Source organism: Brachycentrus maculatus, unplaced genomic scaffold (assembly GCF_059751285.1).
Source record: "Brachycentrus maculatus isolate JH-2025_06_01 unplaced genomic scaffold, ASM5975128v1 h1tg000043l, whole genome shotgun sequence".
In the NCBI taxonomy this organism is placed as follows: Eukaryota; Metazoa; Arthropoda; class Insecta; order Trichoptera; family Brachycentridae; genus Brachycentrus; species Brachycentrus maculatus.
The window spans coordinates 2836-30045 of record NW_028280797.1 but is presented as its reverse complement, the minus strand read 5'-3'; the positions used below and the strand labels follow the sequence as shown (position 1 = coordinate 30045).

At 36.6% G+C, this 27210-nt stretch overlaps 2 protein-coding genes across 2 annotated transcripts in view; both read right to left on the bottom strand.

The window, feature by feature from the left end:
* LOC148312307 (putative multidrug resistance-associated protein lethal(2)03659) overlaps positions 1-26403 on the bottom strand; it is a 35517-nt gene extending 9114 nt beyond the window's left edge. The window contains exons 1-17 of the mRNA XM_088277503.1: positions 26290-26403; positions 23897-24136; positions 22244-22451; positions 20419-20650; positions 18494-18650; positions 16931-17480; positions 15890-16184; positions 14074-14309; positions 12484-12591; positions 11197-11432; positions 8905-9180; positions 7650-7776; positions 6878-7028; positions 4514-4750; positions 3993-4102; positions 3171-3285; positions 1368-1527 (exon numbers count right to left, since the gene is read on the bottom strand). Of these exons, the coding sequence (XP_088133629.1) occupies positions 1368-1527; positions 3171-3285; positions 3993-4102; positions 4514-4750; positions 6878-7028; positions 7650-7776; positions 8905-9180; positions 11197-11432; positions 12484-12591; positions 14074-14309; positions 15890-16184; positions 16931-17480; positions 18494-18650; positions 20419-20650; positions 22244-22451; positions 23897-24136; positions 26290-26369 (3518 nt within the window). The 5' untranslated portion in view covers positions 26370-26403. The remainder of the gene's footprint in view (positions 1-1367; positions 1528-3170; positions 3286-3992; positions 4103-4513; positions 4751-6877; positions 7029-7649; positions 7777-8904; positions 9181-11196; positions 11433-12483; positions 12592-14073; positions 14310-15889; positions 16185-16930; positions 17481-18493; positions 18651-20418; positions 20651-22243; positions 22452-23896; positions 24137-26289) is intronic.
* LOC148312308 (uncharacterized) lies at positions 12798-13167 on the bottom strand (the record flags this gene model as incomplete). Its single annotated transcript, XM_088277498.1, has 2 exons — positions 12798-12974; positions 13102-13167. Coding segments are annotated over 2 exons (243 nt in total), but the record flags the coding sequence as incomplete, so codon positions are not given.
* Positions 26404-27210: the final 807 nt, after the last annotated feature.

Here is a 27210-nt window from a genome sequence, read left to right as displayed (position 1 = left end):
ACTATAACAGTGATCATGTATGATATGGTTTTATTTCACTATAATAGTGATCATGTATGATATGGTATCAATGTATGACAAGGTTTCATTCCACTATAACAGTGATCATGTATGATATGGTTTTATTTCACTATAATAGTGATCATGTATGATATGGTATCAATGTATGACAAGGTTTCATTCCACTATAACAGTGATCATGTATGATATGGTTTTATTTCACTATAATAGTGATCATGTATGATATGGTATCAATGTATGACAAGGTTTCATTCCACTATAACAGTGATCATGTATGATATGGTTTTATTTCACTATAATAGTGATCATGTATGATATGGTATCAATGTATGACAAGGTTTCATTCCACTATAACAGTGATCATGTATGATATGGTTTTATTTCACTATAATAGTGATCATGTATGATATGGTATCAATGTATGACAAGGTTTCATTCCACTATAACAGTGATCATGTATGATATGGTTTTATTTCACTATAATAGTGATCATGTATGATATGGTATCAATGTATGACAAGGTTTCATTCCACTATAACAGTGATCATGTATGATATGGTTTTATTTCACTATAATAGTGATCATGTATGATATGGTATCAATGTATGACAAGGTTTCATTCCACTATAACAGTGATCATGTATGATATGGTTTTATTTCACTATAATAGTGATCATGTATGATATGGTATCAATGTATGACAAGGTTTCATTCCACTATAACAGTGATCATGTATGATATGGTTTTATTTCACTATAATAGTGATCATGTATGATATGGTATCAATGTATGACAAGGTTTCATTCCACTATAACAGTGATCATGTATGATATGGTTTTATTTCACTATAATAGTGATCATGTATGATATGGTATCAATGTATGACAAGGTTTCATTCCACTATAACAGTGATCATGTATGATATGGTTTTATTTCACTATAATAGTGATCATGTATGATATGGTATCAATGTATGACAAGGTTTCATTCCACTATAACAGTGATCATGTATGATATGGTTTCATTTCACTACAGCAGTGATCGAGTATGATATGGTTTTATTTCACTGTAGTAGTGATTATGTATGATTTGGTTTCATTTCATTATGTATTACAGTGATCATGTATGATATGGTTTAATTTCATTATAACAGTATTCATGTATGATATGATTTTATTTCACTATTAAAGTGATCATGTATGACAAGGTTTCATTCCACTATAACAGTGATCATGTATGATATGGTATCAATGTATGACAAGGTTTCATTCCACTATAACAGTGATCATGTATGATATGGTTTCATTCCACTATAGTGGTGTTCATGTATGATATGGTTTCGATACCTGTATAGTGCTGCTATTATTGAACTCTTGCCAGCTCCGGTACGACCTACTATCCCCACCTTTTCACCGCTCTTCACCTCTAAACTAATATCCTTCAGCACTGCCTTCGCGTCAAGTCCTTTATCATATTTCAAATACACGTTCTTCATTTCAATATTTCCTGAAATTCACAACCCAAAGAATTGAAAATTAAGTAGCCATTTATCACAATATTTTCAGTGTCCAAATCTTTGTTCACAAATCTGGGCTTCCCCACTTTGGAGTTATTTATATCTTCTTCTTCTTCTTCTTATTGTAGGCCTTGCGGCCTGTTTTTAGAGAGATTAGCCTCCTGTGATGTCGATTCCCAGCTATCGACCCATCTCTTTGGTGGTCTGCCCGGGAGTCGTCTACCAGCCGCACAGTGCGATGCGGGGGAGTCTGGATGGTTCCATTCTCCTCACACGCGCAAACCATTGTCTCCTTCGTTGCCTTCCCAACCAAAAGACATCTTTCATCTCGCATATTTCCCTTATCCTGGCATTTCTTCTATCTCGAAGACTCTTGCCAGATATGCTCCTTAGAGTTTTCATTTCTGACACTCTAGGCGCGTTTTTTTAAAAATTATTTATTTATTTATTGAACGGCTTAAGCCTTTAAGATATATACAGTATCTAATATAAAAAAAATACAGTAATGAATACACCAATAGAGAAACAAAAACTCTTATAACAAAAAGTATTATAACATAAAATCATAATAAAATAACAAGTAGTAAGCACTGGTAAATACACGTCTCCTTCACACACTATCAGCGAACAGTAAGAGAGAGTGAAACACAACGTTTAAATTTATCCTTTATAACACGGAGAAGAAATGCTGAGAAAGTACAGATTTCAAGGAGGATAACAATATATTAAATAAATCTATACTTTCAAAAGCATTGGCTAACATGTGAAGCCGCGGAATGGGAGAGAACATGGCATAGTTTGCATTATGTACAAATACTGGGAATACAGATTTTTGCCTAGTACCTCTTTGGCGCACGCTAAGCTTTATTTGATTTAGGAGTTCAGGGCTGTTCAAAGAATTGTTAAGAATTTTATAAAACAGAACCAGATCAGTAATTACCCTTCTATCACTAAGATTTATCAATTTAAGCCATTTTTGTGGCAATGGTGTCTGCTCTACTTTCGATTCCATACGTCATGATGCGTCGGACGCAAGTTTTGTAGATCTTGATTTTGCTGCCAATCTTCATCTCAGGGTTTTTCCCTATGGCAACATATAGCAATATTTTCCATATATCAACACATATAAAGAAGAATGTGGAGTATGTTGAGATATTAAAATGTAAAAAAAAAACAGAAATGTCAAAACCCAGATCTGTGAGCTAGGATTTAGACACACTCAAAATATTATGAATAAAACTATTGGTCAAATTATCAGGCCCAAGTATGTAAGATAATCCGGATCTTGCATACATTTATATAAAAGGGATATAAGTATGGGTTCCAAAAATTTTAGTATTGTGGTTTTCAATCATGGGTGTAGAATAGTGAATGTTACACGAGTATCAAGTGATCGCTTAAACTAGTCTACGTCAGGTCGTAAGTCCTGTAAATACTCTGACTTCCATATTATTCTTCATCCATGTTGAGATGTCAAAATATAAAAATAACTTATAAGTGGAGAAATCCAGTTTCATTTTCACAAATGTGAACAAGGATTTTGACGCAACCAAAATGTTGTCGATAACTTTAAATACCAAGACTTTTACAAATAACTTCTGTGTCTCTGTTGAGATATAGTAAGTGTGTTTACCGTTCATTGGCCAAGTCTTTAGATCAACTTTGGGATATTTATTTTCGAATTCTTCTGTATCAGTTTCTAGAGGCGGTTCAGATGGAATATTCGAATACTCGACAATCCTTTCGACCTAAACAAAGAAACAAATAATACAATGAGTGAAGAAAGAATTGTATAAAATTATGAGGTGAATGTCGTTGATAGAAATCAAAAGGCTCACCCACACCCTAACACAAAAGCTATAGCGCACACCTTACTACAAAGGCTAACGCAACCCTAACACAAACTCTAACGCACTTCATATCACAAAGCTTAACTCAAACCCTAATACCTAAGCCACAATCTAACACAAAACTAACCCACACCTTAACACAAAGGCTAACATACACTCTAACTCAAAGGCTAACCCACACCTTAACACTAAGGCTAACACACACTCTAACTCAAAGGATAACCCACACCTTAACACTTAGGCTAACACACACTCTAACTCAAAGGATAACCCACACCTTAACACTAAGGCTAACACACACTCTAACTCAAAGGCTAACCCACACCTTAACACTAAGGCTAACACACACTCAAATACAAAGGCTAACACACAACACCAGAAAGATAATAACATAATGCAGGATACTATAATAAGATAAAATACAAAATATCCTAAGGAAGCAGTACCTTAACTAAATATTTGCAGTGAACGAGCTAACGGCATTTTTAGGGTAAACGTTTTAAATATTCAGAAAAGCAAATTGAAGAGGATCAATCCTCTTGCCACTGGAATGCATTACCAAAAATACGACCCATTGGAGCATATTATTAGACAAAGTTACTCACCGATGTCATTTGGTTCTCAACTTCAGCCGTCTGCCTCATCCCGGTTTGGCACATCATCACCATACCCATTACTTGCGTCATCGCCAAACCCACCTTGCCGCCAAATGTATCTGAAAATAAGTATTTGGACATGTATTCGGAATGCCCAGAAAATGTACTATATCCCAGCAAAATAGGCATATTTTTAACTTAATATTTACCCGCTACAGAGCAGAAAGTGTTGTTTTTACATTTTGAAGAAAAGGTATTGTTTTATTATTTTTTCAAATAAACTAAATATTTTTCAAATGGAGAAAAAATCTTCAGGTTTTACCTAAAAAGATGTGTTGCACAGTAAAAAGTTCAACAAGTGGCTTGAAATCTATTTTCAATACATTGTATTATATTTTTTAACTTTAAAAACGTTCTCCTGAAAAATCAAGTTTTTTGATTTTTGACGTTCTTGAAAGGAGCGAGCGATATGGGTTTAATGCTTGCATTAATTTTCTCTTGTATAAATTGAAGTATGAAGTGTAGCATGCCTTGTGGAGAGAAAACCAAGAAGCTATAGGTGACCACAGCCAGGTACAAGCAGCAGATGACATCCATCCAGAAGGCGAACGCTCTGTTGGAGTTGATGACTAGAGTCCACACCGAGGAGTGGATGTCCTGGTGACGGTCGAACTCCTCCGCTAGAATCCTGCTGGCCTCTCCGGAGGATCGGATGGTCTCCAACCCTGACAACGTTGCATTCACGTGGGTGAATGCCGGAGACCTGCCTGCAAGAAAAGAATACAGGTTTTCCACCTCAAATTGGACTTTTCACAAAGCAATAATAATTAAACCCTTATCCGCACCACAATGGTGCATAGGGCACTGCTTTATATAAACGCAGTGTTACCTTGATCGTTTACACATTAAAGAAAGGTGGTCAGCCCCCCGCTTCAGGACCAGTCCAGGGTAACATTGAATAAATATTGCAGTGAAAAAAATCACTCATATTTATTTGATCCCCCTGGGAATCGAACCCGGGACCTCCAGAACGGTAGCCGAGCGTGCTGACCATTACACTACGGAGGCGAACATAAAACAAACTACACAAAACAAATTTGACATTATTATTGCAGGAGAAAGTGACCAACTACTAAAACGTAAAATGTTCAGGAGGGCCATTTAAGTCACTTTTGCTTGGCAACAAAATAAACACCAATGCAGTTAGTCATTTTTACTAAGTCAATATATTATACTTCCAAGTTTAAAATCCTTTGGGATTTTTTCAGGGCAATATTAAGCTAGTAAGATATCAAATAGTCAATGATAACGTTTTTGTAAAACAATGCACTTGGTCGCTTTCTCCTGTATGACTACGATATGTTCGTATTAGAACTGTATATTTTTTGACATCTCATCAAAGATGAAGAAGAATATGGAAGTCTGGACATTTATGGGGCTGACGACCGTCAAAGGTTGTTTTAAGTGATCACTTTACACACGTGTAACATTCACCAATTCTACCCATTATTGACAACCACACTACTCAAATTCTTGGAAGTTCTATATATAAATGAACCAATTTTGAAACATTGTTATTGGATCACTAGAACTACACTAGAGACATCTATTGGTGAGATGAAAAGAATAAGATGAGATGTCAAAAAATAATATGAAAAATACTCCTATAATTGGAGATAATCTAGATTTGTGAACAAGAATTTAGACGCACACAAAATGTAGTACTATATATACTGTGAGTGTGAACACCTACCCACATGTTTTATTCTTAAGTCTAGAAGGTGCGTTCGTCGTCAAGTCAGTACGGCGCGCTGTCATAGTCTGTGCGCGCGATGTGTGCACAAGTTTCGTCATGTATTGAATACAAATAAAACAGTCTCTGCTTAGTAAAAGCTTGTCTCAATCCAACATACGGATAGCTGTTTTAAACTCACATGTACCGTGTCATGAGATTGACCAATATATCGCTCACTCCTTTCAAGAACGTCAAAAATCAAAAATCGTCAATTTTCAGTTGTGAATGTTTTTGGAATGCCGAGAAAATGTACTATATCCCAGCAAAAGTGGCATATTTTTAACTTAATATTTACCCGCTACAGGGCAGAAAGTGTTGTTTTTGCATTTTGAATAAAATGGATTCTTTCATTATTTTTCTTAATATTCTATATATTTTTCAAATGGAGAAAAAACCTTCAGGTTTTACCTAAAAAGATCTGTTGCACAGTAAAAAGTTTAATAAGTGGCTTGATATTTATTTTTAACACAGTGTATTATATTTTCAAACTTTAAAAACGTTCTCCTGAGAAATCAAGTTTTTTGATTTATGACGTTCTTGAAAGGAGTGAGCGATATGCTATCTAGGAGTTCCGAAAATTTGAGTAATGCAATTTTTAACTCGATGAGAGCGTTCCAATAATTCGGCAGTCATTTTGTGGTAAAATCTATCCACTTTAAATTGATGTTTTACTTACAACATTTTGAGTGTGTCCAAATACTTGTTCACAAAATCAGGATTATCTCAAAATACAGGAGTTATTTTTATATTATTTTTTGACATCTCATCAAAGATAAAGAAGAATATGGACCTCATATACTAAGAAAAGAGTTTCTGCTAAATAAAAAGCTTCTTTTCATCTCACCAATAGATGTCTCTAGTGAAGTTCTAGTTATTCAAGAACAATGTTTCAAAATTGGTTTATATATATAGAACTTCCAAGAATTTTGAGTAGTTTGGTTGTCAATAATGGGTAAAATTGGTAAATGTTACACGGATGTAAAGTGATCACTTAAACTAGCCTATGACGGTCGTAAGCTCCATAAATGCCCAGACAAAAAATATCAATATTTTATGTTTTCTTTCATACTTGATTCAGAGCAGTTAAGGATTGACTTACATATTCCTTCTAGCCTCTTCAGACTCCGACCTGCCCCTATATATACCACCCTTACGAAGTACAATAGTATGACAACTATCACGGTTGGTATAAGAAGCCATATATTGACAATGCAGACCACTATCAGGATTCCAAGGGTTTCCATGAAGAACTGTAAAACAGAAAATAGTATGAGGATTGAGTCTTCTAAACCAACTAACCGACCAACCATCATATCACTTTTTGCAGGGGTAGGCAGAGAGAACAGAACGCCACACAGATCTGTCTTTACAAATATTCTTGAGCTCTTCCACATTTGTGAATCTCCTCTTACATTCTACAACTATCACACATTCATATATATGTGACAATATGCACAAGTAGATACTGATTCAAATTATCATCAAATATTTAAACTTGTCGTCTTCGTAGACTGTTGGGTCAACTCTCCTCATCCTCAGGTTGTAGGTCCTTCTGTCATGGACAACATCACCTAGGCCATGCCTTCGAATCATGTTATCTTTCTGCAGCATCCATGAATTCTTTGGTCTTCTTCTAGATGTCTTTCGAGGAAGATCCATGGCGATTGCCTGGTTCACAATATGATCAGGTTCTCTGCGTCCTATGTGCCCATACCATCTCAATTGCCTTTCCTCTACCTTACTTTTGATGGCTGTTGCACCCAGGCTTCCATGAATGCGTGGACTCTTTATTTTATCTCTAAGGGACCCTATTGACTATATTTCCTATGACTATGACCTGTATAGATCTATTGTGTGGAACATAGACTTACGGAAAGACAGTCGACCAGAGCTGGAGGAAGAATGGTGTCCACAGTCCCCATATCTTTGGAGAATCTATTGAGAATCCTCCCTGAGGCGTTGTTATTGAAGAACCACATGCTTGCTCTTGTGATGCCTCTTGAAATATATAGAAATTAATACATAAATTTGCAATTATTTTGATTGTCACTGATGAGGACATTAACATTTATTTATTCTGTATTTGTCCGCCTCCGTGGTATAATGGTCAGCGTGTTTAGCTACCGTGCTGGAGGTCCCGGGTTCGATTCCCAGGGGGATGAAAATAAACATCAGCGATTTTGCACTGTAATATTTATTTAATATTACCCTGGACTGGTTCCTGAAGCGCAAGAGTGATCACCTTGCCTTCATGTAAGTAATGATCAAGATAACACTGCGTCAATTCGATGCAGTGCCCTATGCACCATTGGGTGCGGATAAGGGTTATAAGTAAGTAAGTAAGTAAGTTTAAATTAACTGTGAAATTTATATACAATAAGTGTAGATTTACTGCCTATAGTGGACCAAAGATCAAAGCCTATAGTGAACTTAAGATCAAAGTAGGTGGAGTATATGGGTCAATAGTGGATAACAGTTATATTTTCTGTAACAACAATAGTGGATTGTAATCTCTATAGTGGATTGCAGTCTCTATAGTGGATTGTAGTCTCTATAGTGGATTGTAGTCTCTATAGTGGACTCAGGTTTATAGTAGATTTATTTATTAAATATTAAAATCAAGCACCGATTTTCAGAGTCTCCTTAATTGTATTTTGCTATTGAAAACACATAAAAATTAAATTTTCGACAATCGTTTTGCCTTGTTTTGCATTATTAATCTGCTGTCTTGATTTCAATATATAAATTTATATAAAATTCAAAAAAATTAACGTCAAATCTATAAATATGTATGTAGTATATAGAAGACTTTAGACAATAGACTAACGTGGACTCAAGTCTACAGTGGACTTTATAAACTATAGTGGACTATAATGGACTACCATTTAGTCAATAGAGCACTTAAGTCTGTACTGGGCTATACGCCTATAATAGGCCACAATGTATAGTCCACTTTAGTCAATAGTCCGCTTTAGTATATATTTAGTCAGTAGTCCACTTCAATCTATAGTCTTCTCTAGTATATAGTCCACTTTAGTCTATTGCCACTTTAATTCATAGTCCACTTTAGTTTAAAGTCCACTTTAGTATATAGTCTACTTCATTCCTAAGTCTATTAAACCTCACCTGAAGAGCTTGTTATGCAAATTAATCGAAGAGTTGATACACATCCAAAAGAACACTATCAACTTAGTGAGGGTTAAACAAATCACTAGAGCCATTAACCCACTATAAACGTATTTGCAGAAATCTCTTGTCAGACCCAGTTCTTCCATGTTGAATATTCTGGGCTCAGCAGGCAAGGAGAAAAAACTTGAGGAGTTTATAGAATCAATTATGTTATAGCCTGTATCGACTATTGTCATTTTACTTTGCATATCGGAGAGTTCTTCCAAGTTTACCCTGTAATAAAAAAAATATATATAACTTAATAAAATGCCTGTGATGTTTGTATTAAACCATATCCTCTCTCTAGGTGATGTATATGGAGTCCACAAACTGTCTCCAGGCTTTTCTGTCGGCTGCCAGCTCCCTTGCATCCTCCCAAGTCAGATCCGCGTCCCGAAGTTCTGACGAGAACTGCCGACGAATTGTCAGCAAAGGTCGGGAACCTGATGCCTTGTTATAGAGGCAAGCTTGATGGCGGCTCTCGGGAGGCATGCGGAGTACATGGCCAAGCCAACTGAATCACCTTTTTTTGACGACAGTTGTGACCAAGATTTGCCACGTCCTACGCCTTATGTCTTCATTCCTCACAAAGTCAAACTACCGCACGCCTAAAATTCTCCGCAGACACCTATTCTCGAAGCTCAGTACACGGCTGCTCTGGGCCCTTGTAAGGTGCCATGTTTCACAGCCGTATAAGAGAACAGGAGCAATGCAGGCATTGTATAGGCGACATTCGGTCTTCACCGATTATAAATCCCATCTCCAGACAGCCTTCATACTGTTAAATGCGGACCCTGGGAGTCCTAAGCGCACTCTCAGTTCCTTTTGAAGGCTGCCATTTTAGTCAAGTTCACTCCTAAGTACTTTAAATTCTTGACCCTTTCGATGTTAGCTTATATAATTTGAAATCGGTAAGCAATGCATTATGGAATTTAATAAATTTTACGTACGATGTAAGTGTTAACTAATACGGACAGTACGCACACTAATTATGGCAAGTAAACACAGCTTTCCTGGATTCAAAAGTTAATGATTATGTAAAATGAATTATTCCACCTCCGTAGTGTAATGGCCAGCAAGCTCGGCTACTGTTCTTGAGGTCCCGGGTTCAATTCCCAAGGGGGGTAAAATAAATAAAAACGATATTTTCACTGTAATATTTATTTAATATTACCCTGGACTGGTACCTGAAGCAGAGGACTGATCACTTTTCCTTCATGTGTAAACGATCAAGATAACACTGCGTTTATATAATGCAGTGCTCTATGCACCATTGGGGTGCGGATAAGGGTTTTATTATTATTTATTATTAAAATAATTATATATTTTAGTGCGTTTTGATCCCTCTTCCAAATTATTGTTTTTCCAGTTAGGAGTTATTTATCCTTCTATTTTTTTCAGTCTGTTGCTGTTTGCAGCCAGTTTCTACCCCCCAAAATGGCTATATCGTCAGACCATCTTTTTCAAGGTGGTCCAACGCCTCTTTTATTATCGCAAGGTCTCTATCTCAGCATTTAAGGTGTCCATCTTGTGTGGCCATGTCTTGCAACATGTCCGGCCTGTTGTCACTTGAGTCTTGCTATGAGTCTGGCTATGAAAACCCCCAAATATCCAGAATTTGTGAGGAAACACTCAACATGAAATACGCCAATATCTTAGTCACACAAAAACACGCTAAGAGTGTCAGAAATGAAGACTCTAAGGAACATATCGGGCAAGAGTCTACGAGATAGAATAAGGAACACCAGGATAAGGGAAATATGCGAGATGGAAGATGTCGTTAGGTGGGGAAGGCAACGCTGGAGACAATGGTATGCGCATATGAGGAGAATGGAACCATCCAGACTTCCCCATGTTGCACTGTACAGCCAACCTCAAGGCTGGCGACTTCCGGGCAGACCACCAAAGAGATGGATTGACAGCTGGGAATCGACATAGCAGAATACTCTCTTAAAAATAGTCCACAAGGCCTACACCAAGCAGAAGAAGAAGAAGAACTAACTAACTAACTAACCATCACGCCGCTTCGTAGGCAGAGAGATTAGAACGCCACACCACTCTGTCCTTGCAAACATTCTTCGCCTCTTCCACGTTCATGCATCTCCTCATACATACCCGCCGATTGTTTCGACTCCTAACCTGACCACTTTCAAGTATTTGGCGTACTTGATAGTGCCAAGTTTTTCTCGGTCTTCCTCTGAAGAATAAGAAGAGATACATAGAAATATAATAAAATTGATGACCTCTTACCAATCGCTGAGCCACAAGTCGCTTATGGAAAAGGCTGCTTGTCCAAATACGAACAACAAAGCAAGACAAAATAAGCTTAATTTTCCACCGGAGCTTTTGATGTAAGCGAAATAGGTATTCAAATCGACTGAGCCAGGTTTTTGAGCTTCTCCCAAGATCGTTTGCTTTGCGTAAGCTTGATAGTCGAAGCTTTCAGAAGAATCCAGAATATTCAGGTTTTTTGTATTTATCCAGTCCTGCAAAAATATACAACATAAGTATATGATTATTTAATGTTAAGGAGGTACTTGCTAAAACACAATTCAGTAAGCGACAGCCTGCGCGAAGAGCCAGACGTGTCTCGCGGACATTATTTAAGAGCACCTATATATATTGGATTTTTTTTACAAATTGCATTTTATACATTTATTTTAACCACATCGCACTGTACAGCCAACCCACTTGTAGACGACTCCCAGGCAGAGCACCAAAGAGATGGATCGATAGCTGGGAATCGACATCGCAGGAGGCTAATCCCTCTTAAATTCAGGCCACAAAGCCTACACCAAGAAGACGAAGAAGAAAACATATTTGATTTGTTAATTCCTTAACCCTTTCTACGACTCTTTCCTTTTACAAACCACATATTTATTTCGAAGAATAACTTATTTTTTCAATACAAAAACGGTGTTTAAAGCAAAAATTCAATTATGTTATGTGTTACCTGAATTTAAAGAAAATAAATTTGTGGGCTTTCAATCCTGCCTTAAATGAAATTTATTTTCAAATTTATAAAACAGAAGAAGGTTAGTTTAAAAAAATATTTATCAACGCGATCTCTCATATGAATGTGCGGCAAAACAACGCATGTTAAAAATGTTCGAATGGTGATATACCGAAATAATGTAGGCTGAGATGAGCAATAACGATAAGATTAAGGAAGGTGTGTTGAGATGGTTTGGGCATGTGGAACGAACGAGTGAGGAAAGAACGCTAAAACAATTGTGTCGGGTTGTGGTCCCGTGGTTAGTGTCGCGGACTCTTGGGTCAGAGTTTCTCGGTTTGAACCCACTCTACCACAGTTTGATACCTATTTCTAACCATGAGCCGCTCAGGCTCACATAAATAGTATGAAATGAAAATATTTGTGTAAATAAAAAAAAAACAAAAATATTTCTCTTTAAAAAAAATTATAATAAAATTTTTACGAATAAGAATTTTAATTATAAGGCGAATGCAGAAAATAGGAGCAGAAGAAGACCGAGGAAAATTTGGGTTGATCAATATTGTTAATAAATCGTTACTAACCTCTTGTATTTCGGTATTGGAAGCCGATTGTTCATTAGCTGTGGAGGATGGTTCAGAAATGGTCGGATGCGTCTTTTGCAGTTCATCATACGAGCCTTCAAATATTATCTGAAAATAAAAAAATCCAATGAATCGATGATACAAAATATCGGTGGATTAATGGATCGATTTATCCATGGATCGATGGATCAATGGATTGTTGATAATGAATCAGAGAACTAAATAATGGATCGATATAACTATGGATCGATGAATTGATAGATAGATCAATAGATGGATGGATCGATGGGTCGATGGATCGAATGATCGATGGATCAATGGATTGATGGATCGATGGATCGGTGGATCGATGGATCGATGGATCGATGGATCAATGGATCGATGGGTCGATGGATCGATGGATCGATGGATCGATGGATCGATGGGATAGACCCATCGATCAATCCATTCATTGATAATGAATCAGAGAATAAAATAATGGATTGATGTAACTATGGATCGATGAATTGATACATCAATAGATAGATCAATAGATGGATGGATCGATGGGTCGATGGATCGAATGATCGATAGATCGATGGATCAATGGATCGATGGATCGATGGGTCGATAGATAAGGATCGATGGATCGATGAATCGATGGATCGATGGATCGAATGGTCGATGGATCGATGGATCGATGGATCAATGGGATAAACCCATCGATCCATCGATTCATTGATTATGAATCAGAGAATAAAATAATGGATCGATATAACTATGGATCGATGAATTGATAGATCAATAGATAGATCAATAGATCGATGGATCGATGGGTCGATGGATCGAATGATCGATAGATCGATGGATCAATGGATCGGTGGATCGATGGGTCGATGGATCGAATGATCGATAGATCGATGGTTCAATGGATCGATGGATCGATGGACCGATGGATCGATGGGTCGATAGATAAGGATCGATCGATCTATGGATCGATGGAATTTATGGATCGATGGATCGATGGATCGACAGATACGGATCGATGGATCGACGGATCGACGGATCGACTTATCGATGGATCGATGAATCGATGGATCGATGGATAGATGGATAGATGGATCGACGGATGATGGATCGATGGATCGATGAATCGATCGATCGATGGATCGATAGATCGATGGATCGATGGATCGATGGATCGATGGATCGATGGGTCAATGGATCGATGGGTCGATGGATCGAATGATCGATAGATCGACGGTTCAATGGATCGATGGGTCGATGGATCGATGGATAGATGGATCGATGGATCGATGTATCGATGGATCGATGGATCGATGTATCGATGTTTTTTTAAACTAAAAAATACAACTTAGTAGAAAACGTGATCATTGACTATTTGATATCTTACTAGCTTAATATTGCCCTTAAAATACCCTAAGGATTTTAAACTTTAATATATTGACTTGTTAAAAATGACTTACTGCATTGGTGTTTATTTTCTTGCCAAGCAAAAGTGACTTAAATGGCCGCCTGAACATTTTACCTTCTATTAGTTGGTCACTTTCTCCTGCATGACTACGATATCGTCATTGCTATCATACCGACCTTCCCAGCCTCCATGAGGCAGATCCTATCCACCGCGCTCAGCCGCTGGACCTGGTGGGTGACCAGCACGACCGCCGAGTCGGCGAGGAGTTCGCGCACGCAAGAGTCCATGAGGGCCCTTGCCACGTGGGCGTCCACGGCCGACAGAGGGTCGTCCAGGAGGTACAGCGCGCAGCGGCGGTACACGCAGCGAGCCAGGGACACGCGCGCCTTCTGGCCCCCTGACAGCGAGACGCCTGTAAAGATGAAATATAGAGATAATAAGATAATAACTATTTTATTTATTGTTTCGGCATTAACTTTGTGGTAAGACATGTTACAATGATTAAAGAAAACACTTCGTTTTTTACCACTTGAGTTTTATTATAGACTACATGTTTCAGAAGTTAAACTTCCATCATTCAGGTCTGTATAATAACTAAAATATAAAATATAAAATTGTTCTATAAATAAGGAGAAAGTAAAGTAAGGGAAAAGGGTTAGTTTGAAAACAAAGGAAAAATCCAAAAAAACATTTCTAATAATAATTTATTAAATAATATATTGTTTCAAAATTCTTCACCATTGCTTTCCATTTTTCCTTTGTTTTCAAACTCCGTCCCTTGACTAACCTCTTCCCCTTACTTTCCCCTCTCCTTATTTATAGAGCAATTTTATATTTTATATTTTAGTTACTATACAGACCTGAATGATGGAAGTTTAACTTCTGAAACATGTAGTCTATAATAAAACTCAAGTGGTAAAAAACGAAGTGTTTTCTTTAATCATTGTAAGATAATAACTAGCTAGAGATATTCCTCTATAGTTCTCCGGGTTTGTTTTTGCACCTTTTTTGAAGATTGGGATAGTTATGCTTAGTTTCCATTCTTTGGGTATCGCAGCTTCTTCTACTATTTTGTTAAACAGTTTTTTCAGCTAACTAAGAATATGGAGATTCATTCACTGTTGCAGTTATCATATCTATCCAGTTTTGTAATTAAAATTTTACTTCATAAAAAACACTAACTAACTAACTAACTAACCATCACGCCGCTTCCCCACAGGGGTAGGCAGAGAGAATAGAACGCCATACCACTCTGTCTTTGCAAACATTCTTCGCCTCTTCCACGTTAATGCATCTCCTCATACATACCCGCCGATTGTTACGACTCCTAACCTGACCACTTTCAAGTATTTGGTATATCTGATCGTGCCATGTTTTTCTCGGTCTTCCTCTGCTTCTTTTACCAATTACATTCGCCTCATAAATTTGTTTTACCGTTGTTTCCTCACTCATTCGTTCTACATGTCCAAACCATCTCAACACACCTTTCTTAATTTTATCGATAATGCTTATCTCAGCTTTGCGTTCCTTCCTAATTTCACTATTCGAACATCTATCATACATGGTCTTGCCGCACTGAGAGATCGCATTCCGACTGCATTCAGTCTACTTTCCTTCTTTTGCTAACTCCATGTTTCACTTTCATACATTTGAGTTGGAACCAGGACTCCGTTGTGCATTGCCAGTTTAGCTTCATAAAAAAAGACAATTTCTTTAAATCTATTGTGATACGTGTTTTGATGTATTCTGCGTCATTTTTTAACTCCGTATGAATATGGGAGTCCGGGTGTTTAAAGGGCTTACAATTTGTCATAGGCTGGTTGAAATGATCGTTTTATACACGTTTAATATTCACCATTCTACTCATGATTAACAAACGCACCACTAAACTACCAATAATAAAATAGTGCTTAAAACAAAGTTGTTTAATTTTATAAGGATTAAAAAGATGAATTTTTTTGTTAAAAATCGATTTGTTATATTTTTAATGACCTCTTTCTCCCACGATAGTCTTGTCTCCGTACGGCAGCATCTGAAGATCCTTCTCCAGCTGACAAGCCTTGATCACCTTTCTATACCTCTCTCTGTCCATACGCTGTCCGAAGAGAATATTTGTCATCACGCTTGCTTCGAATAACCACGGTTGTTGGCTGTAGTAAGAAACGCTCCCGTTTATATTCAAGGAACAATTTGGCTCCAAGTATATCTCTCCTAGTGCTCCTTGTAGAAGAGTACTCTTCCCTGACCCGACTGGACCAATTATTCCAACGATCTCACCAGGAGACACCTGTATAAAAAAATATAAAAAATATCAGGTTTTTATGTTTAATAAAAAAAATAAAAAAACCATAATCCGCACCCCAATGGTGCATAGGGCACTGCTTTATATAAACGCAGTGTTTTCTTGATCGTCAACACGCAAAGGAAAGGTGATCAGCCCTCCGCTTCAGGTACTAGTCCAGGGTAATATGGAATAAATATTACAGCGAAAAAATCACTTCTATTTATTTGACCCCCTTGAGAATCGAGCCCGGGACCTCCAGAACGGTAGCCGAGCGTGCTGACACTTCGAATTACACGGAGGCGGACCAGAAGATAATAATAAAATAACAAATAGTAAGCACTGGTAAATACACGTCTCCTTCACACACTATCAGCGAGCAGCGAGAGAGAGTGAAACACAACGTTTACATTTACCCATTATAACATGGAGAATAAATGCTGAGAAAGTACAGACTTCAAGGTGGATAACAATATATAAAATAAATCTTTACTTTATAAAGCATTAGCTAACATCTGAAGCTGCGGATTGGGAGAGAACATGGCATAGTTTGCATTATGTAAAAATACTGCGAATATAGATTTTTGCCTAGTACCTCTTTGACGCACGCTAAGCTTTATTTGATTTAGGAGATCAGGTAATAAGCCAATGTCAACGTACTACTAGTTATTACTTATTATCTTAAACCGTCGTACCACATAAGATTTATTAAACCATTATGATAATTGATACTTATTTGACACTCTACATACCTTCAGTGATACGTTGTCCAACGCAACAACTCGTTTCTCTACGCTTTCCTCATCGTTCTTCCAAAATGCGCTGACATTCATAAGTTCCATGGCTATTTTTGGTTCATTTTTAAACACCTTAAAATCCTCACTAACTCCCAAATCGCCTTGTACTAAATTCTCATCAGTTTCCCTCGTTTCTTCTTCCACAGTCTTCAAACTTTCTGTACTAATATTATTTTCATAGCAATTCTCTCCAATGTTTTTCTTTCTCAATTTTTCATCTCTGATTTTCGGGACTTCTTCGAGGAGTAGGAAGTCCTCAATTCTTTTGAGGGAGACGTTTGCGTCAAGTACTGCCATTATAGCCAGTGGAAAAAATTCCACCAGAGACATTCTGATAATATCGTAGAGAGAATACAGCACAAAGATCTTGGAAGCTGTTATTTTGTTTCCGAAAGCTATGTAAGTCAAGATGCTGATAAATATCGATATTTTAGTATTGAGTTTGATGCAGCAAACCGTCAAGGCTCTTATGATCATGATTTTTTTGATGAAAATCATCTCTTTCCTGAAAAAAAAAATTCCTCACCTATTTGATACCACGACTTTTGGAGACATATTAAACATATTAAACATAAGTTATTAAAAAAGTAAAATGTGTTGGATAATTTAAAAGCATTCCGTGTCATTGTTTCATCTTCAGACTAAAATATTTCTTAGATTTTCTAGAATGTTTTTCGCAGTTACTTTGTGGCATATTTTATAAACTTTATAAAATTAAACCACTTTATTTAAACCACTTCTTTATTATTAATACATTTTAACCTACCGGTTTCGACAAGAACCTTGTCATCATCAGGGTTTATTAAATTCTAAAACATTAAAAACATTAAAATACTCACAGTTAATTACATTCCCTTACCAAAAACTTCCACACACTCCGTACACCATATGAAAATATGATTTAATAAAATCCTAAATGTTATTTTTATTGTGCATTGCGTAGCAACTCCAAATAACAACTTTGAATGGAATCACCCAAAAACAGTATAAAGCCGCGCGCGCATACGTAAAGTGGAGCACACACATAAAAACCTACTGTGTAGATTTTTTTTTCTAGGAACGGAAATTTTAAAAATATCGAAACCTAAAGTGTATTTATAATAAAGAAGTGATTAAAACAAAGTTGTTTGATTTTATAATATTTCTTAGAGTTCAGCTAACTAATATATGCAACGTCATAAAAAATTTTACTAACAAGTAAATGCTGCTCGCTTGCAGTCCTCTTCCTTTTTACGCCGTGCGCATAAAACTGGAGATCAAACGACTTGCCGTCATAATTGTCAACATCCGGTGTTGAAAGGGATAGAGTAGGGGTGTGAGTCACTAACGATTTTTTTTAGCTACACAATATTTGTATATAACTGCATCAATTTATTGCATTTTGCTGACTAACCCTGACACGTAAAAATGTATCTAAGTATATGGAGAATATCACAGCTCTACACAACTGACTTTGAAAGAAAATTGGTTTTAAGTACTTGTACTAATTGGTAGTCTTTGGTATACAAAGGTTCTTACAATCTGGCTTCTGTTATAATCTTGCTGAAGCAATATTCCCACGCGTACATCTTGATAACCTGGATGCCCTGGATGATTTCGTTCATCAGCCGAATCCTGTTGTCTGTCATCACAGCCGCCTTCCTCCTGAACTTGGCACTCAATTTCCCGAACCAGCCTAAGAAAACGAGATATATCAATAGTATGGTTGAAGTCCTGAAGATGAGAAGGTGAACATGGTTGGAACATGTCCTTAGAATGCCACCTGAGAGCATCAACCCCTCGTGTCTCTTCTTCCAACCCCGAGGATTCAGCTGACGACCATTCACCGACTATACTCAAAGGAACTTCGAGATGCCAGACTGACCTGGGAGGAAGCCAAGGAGATGGCGCGTGACAGAGTGACTTAGAGACGTCTCGTGTTAGCCATAAGCTCCACATACTCGCTCGAACATGGAAAGAAGAAGAATAATGGTTGAAGAGGTGTGGGCAGAAGGCAGAACTCCAACTTTTCATTGATATATTGTCTAAGACTTTAATGGAGAATGGTTATGGTGTTATGTTTGGTCAGCACTTCTATACGGAGTCGAATCGTGGACCCTCAAGATCAGCAATTTGAACCAGTTAGAGGCATTCCAAATGTGGCTTCATCGTAGAATGCTACGCATCCCATGGACCGATATGGTCAGCAGATGTGCTCCAAAGAGCAAGAGCAGGGAGACAGTTGCTGACTGATATCAAGGTCCGGAAGCTACCCTATCTGGGGCATGTGCTGAGAGGAGACAAATACGAGCTATTGCAACTAGTGGAGGGTCCACGAGGTGTGGGCAGAAGGCAAATCTCTTGATTCTCAGTAATTATGTATACGATGAAGTAATTCAGAAATAAAAATACAATGTTTTTTGATTCACTCACATTTTTATTAACAACCAACTAGTTTCGGCAACAACCTGTTGCCCTCTTCAGGGTTTAATTTATGACTAAACATATATATAAAAGAAACAGTGTACAAGTTATTGGGTTGCGATAAGGATAGGGGTGGGGTTAAGGTGTTTTAATGAGGTAGGAGTAAGGAAGGGGATAACTGTGTTTATTTAGGTTGGGATTGATTTTATGGGAAAAATATTAAAGAAGACTGATGAAACTAGTTGGTCGTTAGTAAAAATGTGAGTGGATTAAAAAACAAAGTATTTTTATTTCTCAAAATAATATGTCAATATGATCAACAAAGTTAAAACATTCAATATTCAAAACATTGAAAAAAATACCCCAAGGTAGACGACTCCCAGAGAGACTACCAAAGAGATAGATGGACAGCTGGGAATCGACATCGCAGCAGGCTAATCCCTCTTAAAAATAGACTACGAGGCTTACATTAAGAAGAAAAAAGAGGAAAAGAAGAAAAATTCCACAAAATCATTAATTTCTTTTTCTTTTTTTTCTTATACATTGATCCTCAGATCTGCCTATTCCGTTGTCCGTCTCTTATGACGTGGACTGGCAGCTGTCACACCATCACTTTGGAGGTCTTCCAGATGGTCTTAATCCATCTGGGTTCTCGTAATGATCAATTTAGGATAGTCTGTTTTCTTGCATTCTGTTGACATAGTCTAATTCGTCCTTTAAAACAGGCCACAAGGCCTACACCAAGAAGATGATAGAAAAATAATCTCTGAATGGTTTTTTTAATTTTTTTTAAACCCTTATCCGCACCCCAATGGTGCATAGGGCACTGCGTAATACAAACGCAGTGTTATCTTTTATTTTGTCTGTTATTTTTTAAATAGTTTTATAAAATAAATGGGGAATTGTTTAATTGACTTTTTTTAACGTAACCATTTTTGCTAATGTAATGTAATTGTGTTTATTAAATCATTTTTTTATATGTAAAGCTGTACAATTCCCGAACAAATATATATATAAAAAAAAAATGATTTTTTACGAACTTTGCAAAGGTATGAAGCATAGAAGGAAGGCCACTCCCACGAGTCCAGCCGGTCCTATGTTTCTGTACATGATATACACGACTATGGCGCTTTCTATGGGAGCTCTGATCAGCTCTGGTACGAAGGTACAGCAAAGGTCGAACCGATTCACATCGTTGGTCAAAATATTGATGACTCTCCCGCTGAGACCAGCGCTGCCAGCTGAGGAAGACTTCAAATCCAATTTGAGAACCTAAAATGCATAAGAAAACCTATTATTTTTTGACATCTCATCAAAGATGAAGAAGAATATGGAAGTCTGGGCATTTACTTTACACACGTGTAACGTTCACCAATTCTACCCATTATCGACAACCACACTACTCAAATTCTTGGAAGTTCTATAAATATGAACCAATTTCGAAACGTTGTTCTTGAATCATTAGAACATCACTAGAGGCATCTATTGGTGAGATGAAAAGAAGCTTTTTATTGAGCAGAAACTTTACTTTATTAGTATATGAGGTCCTAATCCTGGATTATAATCACACACATGAGTAACGTCGGAAAATATCATTTTCATTTTTATTATTTGAGCTTATAATTTGACCAGATAATTTATTTACATTTTGAGTGTGTCCAAATATGTACTTGTTAACAAATCTGGATTATCTCCAATTACAGGAGTTATTTTTCATATTATCTTTTGACATCTCATCAAAGATGAAGAAGAATATCAATAATGGATAGAATTGGTGAATGTTACACGTGTGTAAAGTGATCACTTCAAACCTCATTACTTTAGATTGATGGACTAACTATTGAGGAGATCTCTGCAGGTATAGGAAGAGAGGATAGAATGCCAAGCCACAATAATTTGTCTTTGCAAACAGTCTTCGCCTCTTTCACGTTCATGCATCTCCTCATACACATATCCGACAATTTTTATGACATGCTTGATCGTGCCAACTGTACCTCGGTCTTTCTTTGATTCTATTATGTTAATTTGTTTTGCTGTTCTTTTTTCATTCGATCCACATGTCCAAACCATCTCATCGCACACCATATTCCTTACACACACTATACACCTTGTCACCAACTCCTACAGGTCTTCTCTACTATCGGTAAGAAGCTCAGCATCGTCAGCCAAAAGGCAACAGACAGTCAAATCGATAACACAGGCCAACACACATTTTGGTACCCGCGATTTTTTAACTACTTAATTTTTGGCTGCAGAATCCGAAATAGCCCACAGAATTTGTCTATCAGATCCTTTTTGAGATATGTTACATAAAAAAAAAAGAAATTTTCAAATTTTGTACGTTTTACATTAAAACTATTACTACTACTACTAGATTAAAACAAAAACACATGGAATAAAGTATCTTTCAACAGAAAAAAAAACGTTTTGAATATTGAAAGCATAAACTTTGTGGATCATATTGATATATTATTTCTAGAAATAAAAAGACTTTGTGTTTTGATCCGCTCACACTTTTATTAACCAACTAGTTTCACTCACAATTTTATTAACCAACTAGTTTCTAGTCATAAATTAAACCCTGAAGAGGGCAACAGGTTGTTGCTGAAACTAGTTGGTTAATAAAAGTGTGGGTGGATCAAAACACAAAGTCTTTTTATTTCTCAAAATAATATAGAAAAAACATAGATTTAAGTATTTAATGATTTTTTTTTCATTATGTTGTCAAGTGTAATTTAACGTCAATATCTTTTGATACTTTCATACAATTATCCGAGTAGAGATTAAACAGCCACGGTGACATCACACATCCCTGTTTAACACCCTTGGACATGCCAAACCACAAATGAGAAAAAAATCCCTCACCTTTCTGTAGATCAATGATGAGCAAGCGACTCTTGCTTGCATGGCTATATGGACCAGCTGTGTCAGGCATGGATGCATTATCGACACGTTGAGCAGCATACTGAAGACTACTCCAGAGGCGTAGATGTACGCCCAATTCTGGGTGATGTCAGTTTGGCCAGGCGTGAAATATGACAGCAGTTGACCCAGACACAGTGGCTGAGCGATCCTGTTCAATCAGAAGTGTTTATTTTTATTACTTTTCGTTTTACTCAAATTCTTGGAAATTCTATATATATATGAACCAATTTAGATACCTTGTTCTTGAATCCCTAGAACTTCACTAGAGACATCTATTGGTGAGATGTAAAGAAGCTATTTACTAAGCAGAAACTCTTATATTAGTATGTGTGGTCCGTACATTGGATTATAATCACACACATGAGAAACGCCAGAAAATACCATTTTCATTTTTATTATTTAAGCTTATAATTTGAACAGATAATTTATTTACAACATTTTGAGTGTGTCCAAATACTTGTTCACAAAATCTGGATTATCTCCAATTACAGGAGTTATTTTCATATTATTTTTTGACATCTCATCAAAGATGAAGAAGAATATAAAAGTCTGGGCATTTACGGGGCTGACGACCGTCATAGGCTGGTTTAAGTGATCACTTTACACACGTGTAACATTCACCAATTCTACCCATGATTGACAACCACACTACTCAAATTCTTGGATGTTCTATATATGTAATCCAGCTTCGAAACATTGTGCTTGAATCACTAGAACTTGCGATATGTAAGAAGCTTTTTACTAAGCAGAAACTCTTTCATATCTTCTTCATCTATGTTAAGATGTCAAAAATATTAAAAAAAAAACTTGTAAATATGATTATTTTATTCGTTCCCGCTATGATCATTCAAAAATTACATGTGATGCGAAACGGACTACCAAAAGATCCCAGTTCATATTTGTATGGAAATCGTAGTACGCAACTCATTGCAAGTATCGACCGCCAGCGAGTCATATGCGGCATGTCTTTTCGAACGTGCAGCCAAGCGCCGACTGATGCCGCCATCCGATAAGCGAGAGGTTGGAAATCGGAGTAGTCTAACTGTCTCGCTCTCTCCTTGTGATAATGCTACATTTATTAGAGTAAAGGAAATAACATGTCACTAGCAGATAAAAAAAATATTTGTCAATTGAAGCATAAAAATAACCCCTGAAATTTGGTTATCAATCATATGTAGAATGGTGAATGTTACACGCGTATAAAGCGATCATTCAAACCAGCCTATGACAGATTTTAAGCTCTGTAATCACCCGGACTTCCATATTCACATAGAGTTCAAACATGACGCAGAATGCATCGAAACACGTATCACAATAGATTTAAAGAAATTCTGCCTTTTTTCAAGTAATAAGATAAAACTAAGAATGAAACTCCATATTCTTAGTATATACCTTTTTGCCCTGGAGACGGTTTATGGACTCCATATGCTCCACATAGTTAGAGGATATTGTTAAATTAAATAAGTTAATTGATATTTTGAGATATCGATATAAATAGCTCCTAAGTAGAGACAAACCCAATTTGCTGTCTCGCTTCCATGCAGTTGTGGCGCGCAGTAGTCAGAGTGAAGTAAATCAAATTTCTGAACATACCTTAGTGTCACCTGTGATATTATGAATATTGAAAATATCACAGATAGTCTCAATCCGTGAACTTTCATCAGTATTTTGAAGAGAGATGGAGTTTTCTCAGGGTAGCATAAGCACTGGGCCTCCCAAAGCTCTTGGTACACATCGCCCAGAAGTCTTGCATTGTGTGAGTTTAATGTTGCATACACGTCTTCCAGTTCGATGTTTCTTCTCAGCCCTTTCCTGAATATGTCTTTCAGCCACCTGAAAATTGTGAAAGCGTCAGGATGATGGTTTCCCCTAAATCTGGTTGATTCTTCTTCACCTTTGTGATGAAATTCCATGATGGTAGTTCTCTGCAATCCAAAAATGCCATCCAAATTGAAGGGGATAGTCTACCAATCAGTGTCAGACCGACACTTCTATACAGCTCCGAATGCTGGACGATGTATATCGCCTTCTCTAGACAACTAGAAACTGCTGAAATGCGAATGCTCAGATGGTCAGCTGGAGTGTCCCTTAGAGACAAAATAAAGAGTTCACGTATTCGTGGAAGTCTGGGCATAACAGATATAAAAAGAAAATGAGAAAAAAGACAACATTTTGAGTGTGTCCAAATACTTGATCACAAAATCTGGACTATCTCCAATTACAGGAGTTATTTTCAGATTATTTTTTGACATCTCATCAAAGATGGAGAAGAATATGGAAGTCTGGGCATATACGGGGCTGACGACCGTCATAGGCTGGTTTAAGTGATCACTTTTCACACGTGTAACATTCATCAATTCTACCCATTATTGACAACCACACTACTCAAATTCTTCGAAGTTCCATATATATGAACCATTTTTGAAACATTGTTCTTGGATCACTAGAACTTCACTACAGACATCTATTGGTGAGATGAAAAGATGGTTACGAATCATTATCTCCAATTACAGGAGTTATTTTCATATTATTTTTTGACATCTCATCAAAGATGGAGAAGAATATGGAAGTCTGGGCATATACGGGGCTGACGACCGTCATAGGGTGGTTTAAGTGATCACTTTACACACGTGTAACATTTACCAATTCTACCCATTATTGACAACCACACTACTCAAATTCTTCGATGTTCCATATATATGAACCAATTTTGAAACATTGTTCTTGAATCACTAAAACTTTACTAGAGACATCTAGTAGTGAGATGAAAAGAAGCTTTTTATTGAGCAATATTTTTCTTTTCTCAAAATGTTGTAAATAAATTATCTGGTCAATTATAAGCTTAAATAATAAAAATGAAAATGATAGTTTCTGGCGTTTCTTATGTATGTGATTATAATCCAGGATTCGGAGACTTCCCAGACTTCCATATTCTTCTTCATCTTTGATGAGAAAAAAGACAATCGAGATGGTATGGGCATACAGGACGCAGAGAACCCGAGCATGTCGTAAACCAGGGAATAACATCTCCCGTGACAGTTCCTTATCTCCTTCATAGTCCTTCCGTTCCACTAGAAGAGGGTTCGGCATTTAGTGTCCTAGCTTGGTTTATGGCACCAATATCCTTTGCTAGTATGATACCATCTCTCGTGAAAGTTCCTTATGAAGATGAATGAATGGAATCGGATGTCATTCAAGGTTCGACCACCAATTTTGATCACAACCTTATACATAGCAAAACACTCTCCTTATCATTCATCGTTAACAATGTGTAAAACCACTTAAAACACTTAACGTGACTACAGGTCTCAGAAAAAACTATTTAATCATCAGGTCAAATGTTTTACTATATTTACTTTAAATGAAACTACATGTTTTATATATTGTTTCGGCATTAACTTTGTGGTAAGACATGTTACAATGATTAAAGAAAACACTTCGTTTTTTACCACTTGAGTTTTATTATAGACTACATGTTTCAGAAGTTAAACTTCCATTATTCAGTTATTATTATTGAGTTATTATACAGGCCTGAATGATGGAAGTTTAACTTCTGAGACATGTAGTCTATAATAAAATTCAAGTGGTAAAAAACGAAGTGTTTTCTTTAATCATTGTTACATGTTTTATAACAATTATTATTCTTTGAAAGAGAATTATTAATATTATTATACAAAACTTGATCATATTGTGATCCAGGCAATCGCCAAAGATCTTCCTCGAAAGACATCTAGAGCAAGACCAAAGAATTCATGGATGCTGCAGAAAGATAACATGGTTTGAAGGCATAGCCTAGATGACGTTGTCCATGACAGAAAGACCTACAACCTGAGGACGAGGAGAGCTGACTCTCCCTCTCTTCCCCTCCAGGCTACCCATCACAACCAGTCGGTCCAGGCTATCCTCGTTGCCACTCGCTTCGTGTCCAAAGAACTGGAGAATCCGTCGTGTACAGACATTGGCCAGAGTCATTAAATAGTATTTACCAGAAAGTGAATATGGAAATCCAGTTTGCACCTTTTCTTGGACTCTTGATCCTGTCATGTTCGTAGAATCCTGGGTCCATACCCAATGATGCTTCTCTGCAAAATACTCCTTCAAGAATCCTAAAAAAAATAATATTAGCTTACTTATTTTTATTTGTTTAAAATGGTCATTAGAATTCCTATGATAAATTAAAATGACGTTTGTCGAATCAAGTTAAAATGGTTTATCTACAGCATTTTGAGTGTGTCAAAATACTTGTTCCCAAATCTGGATTATTTCCAATTACAGGAGTTATTTTCATATTATTTTTGACATCTCATCAAAGATGTTTGAGTGTGACCAAATTCAAAATGTTGTAAATAAATTAACTGGTCAAATTATAAGCTTAAATAATAAAAATGAAAATGATATTTTCTGGCGTTTCTCATGTGTGTGATTATAATCCAGGATTCGGATCTCACATCTTAATATAAGAGTTTCTAATTCTTAAAAGCCTCTTTTCATCTCACCAATAGATGTCTCTAGTGAAGTTCTAGTGATTCAAGAACAGTGTTTTGAAATTGGTTCACATATATAGAACTTCTGAGAATTTGAGTAATGTGGTTGTCATCATGGATTGAATTGGTGAATGTTACACGTGTGTAAAGTGATCACTTATACCAGCGTATGACGGTCGTCAGCCCCGTAAATGCCCTGACTTCCATATTCTTCTTCTACTAGTTCTTTGTCTAGTCAAGTTATAAAGATGTTTCACCAGTCAAGATGTAATTATATTTGTCCAGTCAAGTGATAATAATGTTTGTTTAGTCAAGTTATGACGATATTTGTTTAGTCTAGTTTTAATTATGTTTTTCTAGTCAAATTTTAATGATGTTTGTATAGTGAAATTATGATATAATGATGTTTTTTTCTTTTATTTT